The 9,991-nt window shown below is 40.0% G+C and overlaps 1 protein-coding gene across 1 annotated transcript in view; it reads left to right on the top strand.

Moving 5' to 3' along the window:
• Positions 1-486: 486 nt before the first annotated feature.
• The window catches only part of CDK14 (cyclin dependent kinase 14), a 673,880-nt gene continuing 664,375 nt past the window's right edge, over positions 487-9,991 (top strand). Inside the window, exons 1-2 of the mRNA XM_043967180.1 lie at positions 487-706; positions 9,297-9,328. Of these exons, the coding sequence (XP_043823115.1) occupies positions 616-706; positions 9,297-9,328 (123 nt within the window). The 5' untranslated portion in view covers positions 487-615. The remainder of the gene's footprint in view (positions 707-9,296; positions 9,329-9,991) is intronic.

Below are 9,991 nucleotides of genomic sequence, written 5' to 3'. Positions count from 1 at the left end.
CTCCAGCGCCGGCCGCTGGACAACTTCTCCCCCGCCCTCCCGCCCTCCATCCCTCCCGCCTACCTCGGCGCCCGCCCTCCCGGAGGCTCCTTGTCTCTTTCTCTGCCGGCGGACCCCCCGCCCGCAGCCCCCGGCCCTGCCCGGCTCGGCCCGGCCCACCCGCAGTTTCCCAGTTCCCGGGGGGGCGGGGGGCGCAGGGGGTGCAATGCGCCAGGCTGCGGGGAGCTCCGCGGCGGTGGCAGCCGCTGCCCCGGGCACCACGTAGAAACTCTCGGTGCCCGCCGCCCCCTCCGCGAGTGGGGAGCAGCCGGAGCAGCGGCATCTGCGGCATCTGCGGAGAGCTCGGACCCTCTTCGCCGCGCACCCACAGCCCCGACGGCGGGGGCCAGGCCCGCCGGGCTCGGGAGTTTCTCTGCTCCCGCTCTGAGCTCGCTCGCCTCGCCTGCCTAGCCCGAGGCTGAGCCTCCTCCTCCTCCTCTTTCTCCTTCTCCTCCTCCTCCTCCTCCTCCTCCTCTTTCTCCTCCTCCTCCTCGCCCGCCCGCCCCCCTCGGTCTCTGTTGTCTTCTTCGGCTCTGGACCAGTGTCGGGAAGTTTCCCGGGCTCCGCAGAGTCCAGATGTGTGACCTGATTGAGTCTCAGCCGCCCGAGAAGATCAGCAAGATGAAGAAGTTGCGCCGAACTTTGTCGGAGAGTTTCAGCCGGATAGGTGAGTCTCCGGGGGTTGCCGGCCGACCCCTCTTCACATCACTAGCTGCCCATCTCTCGAACTGTCCAATTCCTCCCCTTCCTCCTCCCCCCCCCAGCCCCCGATTTCCTTTCTTTTGCCTCCTTCTGCCAGCTCGCAGTTGGGTGCAGTGATGCCGAACGTACCCACTTGCGGGGCCGTAAATCCTGGGGGTGGGTGTCTGGTTTGCATGTCGTACCCAAGGGGCTGCACTTGGCTCTGAACCCGGGGAGGGTGGGGCCAGGACAGAGAAGTTCCTCCCTTACTCTTCCCTGGACCCCAGAGGGCACTTTGTGGGGATTTCAGTCAGTTATTTGCATTTCTCCACCCCTCCCTCTTTCGTTCTCCTTTTCCCATCCTCCCAAAGACCGTCTGCCCTGCCCAAAGGGTCCTCCTTTCCCATCATCTCCCATCCACATGCTCCCATAAAGCCTGACCGTAGGGCACTGGTGTCACTGGTTGTTGACCTCCAGACCACGGTTGGTAGGTTTGTTTAGCTTTGGGGATTCTTTGAAAAGGTGGGACCGAAACTCTGGGTGACGTTTGTGAACACATGTAACCCAAGAGGAAGAGGCACATCTACAGTGGGACCTTTTGTTTGGCACTTAAGGCTTCCAAGAACGCTCGGTTTGATGGAAGCGAGGGGCGCAAACTATTTAGACGCAATAGATACCCACAGTTTCTGGATGCTTTACAAAATGTGTGCTACAACTACCAACAATTAAGAGTTAGTTTTAACTTCATCCGTTGTTAATGACTAGGAACAATCGACTTCTTTTTTTTTTTAATTACGAAAAACTTTAGGAACTTTAGGTGAAAAATACCATTTTATAGGTACAGAGAATAAAAAGGCATATTAAATGTTTACTGGATTTCAAGTACTGACAACAGGAATTGCCCCTTAAACTCAGCAAACTTGGGAAGGTTAGCATCTCGCTAACTGGGGTCACGATCATCTCTGTGTGGTTGTGCAAACAGCAGGAAAATTCTATTCCTTATTAAACTGAGCCATAGTGTCCCACAGGAACTAGGTCTTTGTTTCGGGTATTTAATGTCCGTGTTAATGAAAATAAAGCAGAGAAATGTCCAATTCCACCCCTCCCCACACCAAAAAGGAAAATACCGAAGGACTTTGCAGATATCTGCAAATATATATATGCACATACATGTCATATGTTATATGTGTTATATATGATATGCATGTATATATGTATATATACAGTTTGTTGTAGGCATAATATTTGTGCTAAATTAACTTTTAACCTTTATAGACATACCCTAAAAATGCTCAGCTATTCCCTTATCTTTTCCCAACTAAAAAGCAGTTCTGGAGATAGGGATTTAGTGGTGTTGTCTTTGTTTTACTCTGACTTATGTAGGAATAGACAAGTCAGTTTAAATCAGGAGGCCCAATCTCTTTTTAGCTTCTTAAACTCAAGCCTAAAATGAATATTACCACCCACATTTTCCTTTCATGTATATGGTATATTTGTAAATTCTCCCATCAGAGTTAGAAATACTTGGGAAATAAAGTTTCAAGATTAAGAACAGCATTTGAAAGTAAGTACTTGGTGCTCAACCTGTGTTTATTATTAATAACACTGGTAATTCAGATTCAAATCCAAATGATCATATAGGCCTCTGTTCTCGAAGTCCATTAGGTTAATGTTTTTTTTTAAAACAATTCTGTATGTATTTTCTAATATTAATGACTCTGTTGGAATCAAGCCAGTTTTGTATTAAATAATTAATTTCAGTTGCCTTGGTAAGAAACTAAGGAAGTGAATACAAAAGATAAATTTAATATTAACTATTTCTATGTTTAAATAATAAGTTTTTTTAAAAAAAATTCTGTTCTGTAAGACCTGGATTAACTAGACTCTTAGCGAAGTGGAATATCGTGGGTAATTGAAATTTCAGCTTTTTTTTAAGGGTTTTGATCAGAGGTTTTCTATTTCAACCCTTTGTTGAAAATTTTTAGAAAAAATATGGGTAAATTTTCCTGCTTTACATTATGGTGAATATGACTGCTTCTTGGAGTTCCTGAAGGCCCTCATTCATTAATTATTGTCATAGAATACTATAAATAATGATTTACAAAGTGTAGGAGATTGGGTTAAAGGTACACTGAAGTTGGATCATATATTAGAAGTTCCTTTTTGGATTGATCCTTGCTATTTATTTATTTTCTTGTAATTTTCCTCTTTTACTTAACAGTAAAGATTCTCCTTGAATGTTTTTAGCTATTTGAGCTCTAACTAATTGGAACTTTATTGTACTTTTAAAAGTACAATATTATATTCACTTTTAAAAGATTACACTGTTGAAATACTTGGGAAAGACTTTAGGAAGAAAGCACTGTGAAAGGAGGGGAGAAGTGACAGATATAACTGAGTCTTCTGGCTTTCTTCATACATCAGTTATCTTCTCTCTGTGTCTTGGTAGTTCATGGTGGGATCAAATTGCTGATACTTTTCCCGGTTCTGCAATTTGACACGCCAGTACCCTTATCCTTCCTAGCCCAACTCAGATGGGATTATTGCAGAATGCCTGCTGGAAATAGCATGCTTCTTAGTGACTTAGTTCTGCCCTTTAGTTTATTTTGTGTGCAATTCCTAAGGGTAGTTTAAAATATCTTGTGATACACAGTGGCATTGTTTAATTGTAAGCGATGACAAATTGCCCAACTAGGAAACCTTTGGTTAACAATGAAGAACAATGTTTGAAAGTACTTGCTGTTCAATCACTGTTTATAATATAGACCACAACAAGTTAGGAGTGGCAACATGAAGGCCTTATTTGCTCCTCTAATAAATTGGTCCTGCAAGCTTTCCTCCTCTCCTTCAGTAACTATGGACAAGCTGAGATTACTACCTATAAAAGGACCTATAAAACACATTGATTTTCAAGCCACAGAGTCCTAATTTGTGAGGTCTGCCAGAGAATGACTGTGATATCAGCTGGGGCTCCCTCAGAAGACTTGTATAATTGAATCTTAAAGTTACCCATTGATTCTAGTTAGGAGTGTTTGTAGTTTATGGCTAAATAATGTCAGCCGTCCCCTCTAATTAGGAATTATTGTAGTTGTCCAGCACATCTCTTTGGTTTTTATTTGATGCCAATAAAATGAAAGAAAAAGCAATGGGAACCTACTATACATTGTTCAAATGATTTAGAATGTATCCTTATGAATGTTTTTGGAGGGCCAGGAGTAGGAAGTTAGTACATGTTCTTCAGAACCAAACTAAATCCCTTTACATTTCCTTCTAACGTAACTTTGCTGCTGAAACAATGTATTGGAGCAGAGTGGGAATCCTATGGTTTAGATAATTCTTGTGTACATAATTTATTATAATTTTTTTAAGGCTTAGCTTGTCCCAGCACTGAATCTAATAGGAAGACCTCGAATTACTGCAATTTGTACAGTGAATATATAATTCCAAATCTGAAACATCATCTAGGGAATTGCATCTATGTGAAGATGACAATTATGATATTAATTTATTATAACATTATGGACCAAAATGATTACATATAGTAACACCTGGAAAAAATCCTACAATACACTAAGAAGTTTAATCTGGAAACCAGGATGTTCTAATACTTGTATTTATTTATATTATGCTTTTTAAGGAAAGGATTTTTTTTTTCATCAGCAAGTGCTTAATTTGACTTGGAGTATCTCAAAGTGGAGAACTTTCCTAATGAGAGGAAATGCACAATTTCCTTAAATGGGTTAATAAATAGCACTCCATTAAACCAGAAGAATGAAGGCAGTTTGCTGTTCCTTCCTATAGTTGAAGAAAATTATGGGTTAACATTCACATGAATGATTAATGACATTCACTGTATATTCAATAAAGAGATGCTACATGAATGTTTAGGTCAGAATTTATTCATCCAGGACACCTTTAATTCATGGTCCTTATCCCTGTAAAAATTGTCAGAGTGGATGGTTTATTATTTAAATGATTTTTTTTAATGAATGCAAAGTATTATTCATGGAATGAAGTTATTTTCAAAGGGCTTCTTGAACCTGCAATGCTATTATAGTACTTAGGGAAGAGCTGTTTGTCCCTGTAGGTCCTGGGGCAAAACTTGAGAGCAGGTATTGCCACAGCTCTTTGGGCACCTTTTATAAATGCTTCTCTTCTAAGGTTTTTTTGTTTGTTCATTTTTGCTGCCCTCTTCCCTTCCTCCTCTCCCTTTGCCCCTTTCTATTTGTCTCACCTCCTGATCACCCTTCCCTTAATTTTTAGAGTGATGTATGAGTAAGAAGGTAAATAGTGAAAACAATTCAGGATTGGGAGGTGGTGTAAAGTAGCATTTCTTAAACTTTTCCCACTCTTGACCCCTTTTCTCATGAGAAATTTTTACCCAACCTCGGGTATATAGGTATATAAAACACATATACAAATCAAACATTTACTGCCAAATTTTTCTCAACCCCCTCACTCAGTTATGCAACCCCATCCCACAGTTTAAGAAGCTTTGCTATATACATTGCACTCTCCCTCACCTCAGTTTGTGATTTTGTGGGGACGGGTATCCCTCCCAACTCCTTCCTGCATTCTCTTTCTCTAAGACTCATAGACTGATAGAGTATCTTACCCAGTGTGCCTAGTATCTAAAAACTTAAAGATAGGGATTATTGGGACAGTTCAGTTCTTTCTATCTCAATTTATTATCAGGTGGCACCCTTTTCTGGTCTTCCATGGCATTAATAATGTCACAATCAGATTTTTGGAGTTGGAAAGGGACCTCAGAGGCCCTCTAGTTTAACCTAGAACTGAAGAAAGCCTTCTCTAGCAGAGGTGCCAAACACAGACCACAGCAATTCTGAGGGTAGCTGAACCAGATGGAAATGTAATGGAGAAGTATTTAACAAAATGAATCAAAATACAGAAGAACATAGATAACAGTGGCCTGCCCAGATCCCCCCCCCCCCCCCGTTTCTGTCTGAATTTGAGGCCACTACTCTACCCTACATCTAGTAAGTGCTTAGCTACTCTTTCCTTGAAGACTGCCCATTCCACTTATGGATAGCTCTTATCACTAATAGCAATAACAACAATAACTAGCATTTATATAGCACCTACTATCTGAGGCTTTACAAATATTAACTCATGTGATCCTTACAATTACCCTGGGATGTTACAGGTGCTATTATTTTACAGTTAGGGAAACTGAAGCACCCCACCCCCCTCTTTTTAAAAAACAATTGGCTCAGAGCCACACAGATAGTAAATGTCTGCATCTGGATTTGAACTCAGGTCTTTTCTGACATGCTTGATCCATCTTTCCATCTCGTTGATGTGGGGATTTCATTAGAAAGTCTTTCCTGACTTCAAGCCCAAATTTGCTTCTTTGCAACATCTTCCCATTTATTCTGGTCCTACTTTCTGAGGCCATTCCTTTTCTATTGGCTAGCCTTTCAAATACTTGCATCTTTCATGTTTTCCTTGAATCGTCTCTTTTTTTTTTTTGGCAGGGCAATGGGGGTTAAGTGACTTCCCCGGGGTCACACAGCTAGTAAGTGTCAAGTGTCTGAGGCTGGATTTGAACTCAGGTACTCCCGAATCCAGGGCCCGTGCTTTATCCTCTGCACCACCTAGCTGCCCCCGAATCTTCTCTTTTTACTCTAATTACCCAAATGAGCCTTACATAGATGGTTAGGCACTTATGGAATTTGACATGGGTCTTCCTGACTCTGGGTCTAGAATTCTATCTGTTCTATCATCCTGCCTTTAGTGTGATGTCAGTTGCAGAAAATAGAAACATTTGAGGAACTTCCCTATTTATGAGGAAGTTTTCTTTTGTTTGGACTTCATACAAAGCATCTTCCAGGACAGTGTTATTAGTACTGTACTACAGTGAGTAGAAGAATGTTGGCCTTAGAGTCAGAAAGACTTGAGTTCATATCCTGTATGAGACTCTTACTAGTTGTATGACTAAGCAAGCCTCAGTTTCAACATTAGTAAAATGAGGCTAATTATAACACCTACCTCACAGAGTTGTTATGAGGATAAAATAAGAAATTATAAAGCACTTTGTAAACCTTAAAGTGAATGCTATTGAATGAATTGCCAAAATAGAAATAATTACTATCACCACCACTAATTCTTGTTTGCAGTTCCCCAAAGGACATTATCTGCTATAGTTTTTGAATACTACTTTGTGCTTACACTCTGTCTCTGTCTCTCTCTGGTAGGGTGGGGAGGTGGAATTGTTCTGATGGTAGATATCTTAATCTCATCTGACATACAATTTAATATAAAGAACAAATAGTTAAAATATTTGTGAACCTAGATTGTAGTGTTCTTGGAAGAGGGGATTGTGTTTTATATACTACTATAGTTGTTGTAATAAAAATTTGTTGAATCAGTGACCGGACTATACATATGTGGCTATTGAGTGTTTGTTTAGCTTAGTTTATTAGCATATACCTCATCTATTATGATAAATGAATTGATTAGAAATGAATGCTATATTTTTTGTTTTGATTTTTTTTTAAGTGAGGCAATTGGGGTTAAGTGACTTGCCCAGGGTCACACAGCTAGTAAGTGTTAAGTGTCTGAGGCCGGATTTGAACTCGGGTATTCCTGACTCCAGGGCCGGTGCTCTATCCACTGCGCCACCTAGCTGCCCCCTGAATGCTATATTTTTTACCCTAAGATCTTACTGTCTGGGTTTTTCTAGACATCCATTTCTATTGGCTAATGTAAACCATGAACAGTTTACAGTGAATCAGTTAACAGCTGGGGCTGAAGAAAAGAATTTTTTGGAGTCAGAATTTTTGGGCATGGAAACACTCTACACCTGACCCAGATGTGGGTAATTTAGTGCCTTAGTGAGTTGTTGGGGGCACTGAGAGGTTATAGGACTTACCTGTGGTTGCCCAGCCAGTTTGTGTTTGAGGTAGGGCTTTATGACTCCACAGTATCCATTAGGCTATCTGTGTGGATGCTCAGAAAGTGTGGACTAGTTGTTGGCTACCTTAACACAACTTCTCCAAAACTTACCTGTTTGAATTATTGTCAGGATTTTATGTTCCTGTGATTATAACCTGGGCAATGGGGCAAGAATTATACTATTTTTCTTTCAGAGAGCTTTTTTTTTAAAATAAATTTTATTTTACTTTTTTTTAAAAGATCTACCTTTTCTTCCCAACACCCCCTCAACCGAGAAAGCAAGGAAAACCCCTACTAGAGAATTTTTTAATGTATACGGATATGGTAATAGATCAGTCTGTTTGTACAAAGAAATTGAAAGCACGATTAGAAAATGAGACTGTAACCAAGTACAGACTTTTTATTTTTCGTTCATTAGAAATCATTCCCTGTAGTAAAGGATCCTAAGCTATTTTATATTTATCAATTTCATAAAAAAGGGGGAAGAATAAGAATGAACAATTCTGAAGAATATTCATTATTTTTCCTTTTTCCTTTCATTAGAAAGGACAGATTTATAGTTTAAATCAGTTGAGTGAGAGAATTTTTGGAGGACTAGCTTGGATTTCATAACTCTTAACTTGGGTGCATTGCTAACAGGACACTTGCCCATATAATTTTGATTTTTGCATCTGCAATTTAACATATGGTGGACCTTGAGTATTATTCACATTCTTTGTTGTGGTGCTACATTACTTTGAATTCTATATTGTCATATTATCCTACTTTAATTAAGAGTTCTGTTAACCTATCAACTTTAGGTACATCAGCCAATGCATACATCTTCCTTAAAAGATACACATGTTTTTCAGTGGTTGTGGGATTTAATCCCCTAGAGATCAGACCCCTGCACATGAAAAATTAAATGATTCTTGTACTCATCAGTGACAATATTCCAGTCGTGCGGACGGGCAGTTTATTTGAATTTCAATTCAGGTCTCTGGTTGCTTCTAGAAAACCTTTAAAACTAATTATCCTCTTGAATAGTGGGTTTGCTTGCTGAAATTGTTGTACAAAAAAAGTGGCCAAAATGTATTTTCTCCTAGGCATTGCTGTTCTGACACCCTCAGACCTTTCCCCTATATCCTTTACACTTCTCTAGTCATTTCAGATGGCCCAAGGAATGCTCTGAACAGTAAGGTTGTGTCATTGGAACGATCCACAGGCAATAGTAACTGGTCCGTTAGTAGCATACCACCATGCCATAATTCCTGCATAAAATTTTTGGGTACATGCAACAAAAGAATGTGAAGAAGGGAAATATTACTTTACAATTCTGCTTTGGTGTACTCTCCTGGAAATGTTTTCAGAGTGAATAAGAATGGTGGAAAAGATGTGTTGTGAACTCCATTTTTCCTTACCTGGAAGGATAGTTTGATTTACATATTTATGAAAAACATCTCACAAAGATGCATGCTGTGCAATTCCATATCTCATTTTCACTTTCATATTTTGATCATAAAATTGTTATTCAGGCTGGTGTATGTAGTTTTTGCTTTCTGAAACAAAACCATGTTACTCCATGTCCCTGTGCTCTGTCCCCACTTTCTAAGATAGTTACTTTCGCTCGTTTTTCAAAATTCATGACAATAATGGTTTCCTTTTCTTTTTTTCTTTTAAAGCTTTGAAGAAAGAGGATAGCAGCTTCGATGAGGTAGGTTACGTTTCTTTATCTTATGTTGGATGTATTTAATTACTGCCAGGAATATTCAGTTGCTGCCAACTCTTCACTTGGAAACAGAAAGAATGTTTGGGTGTTTTGTTTTTGTCAGCAAGTGTTTACTACGTTCACACTCCTGTGAAGTAATGATCAGACTTAATTTTATGGGAATTTTGAACTTTCAGGTTAATTTCTTGGCACTGAAAAGGGGAAGAAAAATGCCTTTTTATGTATTTAAAAGGAAAATGGCATTGCCCTTTGTATTGTTGTTGGCATCTTTTTGGCAAATGGATTTTGTGTAGTTGCTGCTGATGAAAACGTTCCAGAAGCCACATGTGACACATGTAGTTGGGTTAAGCCTACAGTCCTAAGTTGGGCACCATTTTGGAAATCCCAAACTCCATTGAAGATTTGCTACAGTGTCACACCACATCCTCTCTCCCAGTCTCCCAGAGGACAGATTGACTTTTTGCATTCCGGTTTTCCTAGTCTCTGTATATCAGATCCAGCATCCAACTTCTTTGTCTTCTTGCTATGGAATAGCACAGAATCTTTCATAATAAGGCAGTAGAAAACCCTTGACTAATCTGCAAAGCAAGCTTTTCAATTACCAGCTATTTATTAAACACCTACTTTGTGCTAGGCACTATTCTAAAC

This window comes from Dromiciops gliroides, chromosome 5 (genome assembly GCF_019393635.1).
Source record: "Dromiciops gliroides isolate mDroGli1 chromosome 5, mDroGli1.pri, whole genome shotgun sequence".
Lineage (NCBI taxonomy): Eukaryota > Metazoa > Chordata > Mammalia > Microbiotheria > Microbiotheriidae > Dromiciops > Dromiciops gliroides.
Note: the sequence above shows the minus strand (reverse complement) of the source record. Positions and strands in the feature narration are given on the sequence as shown.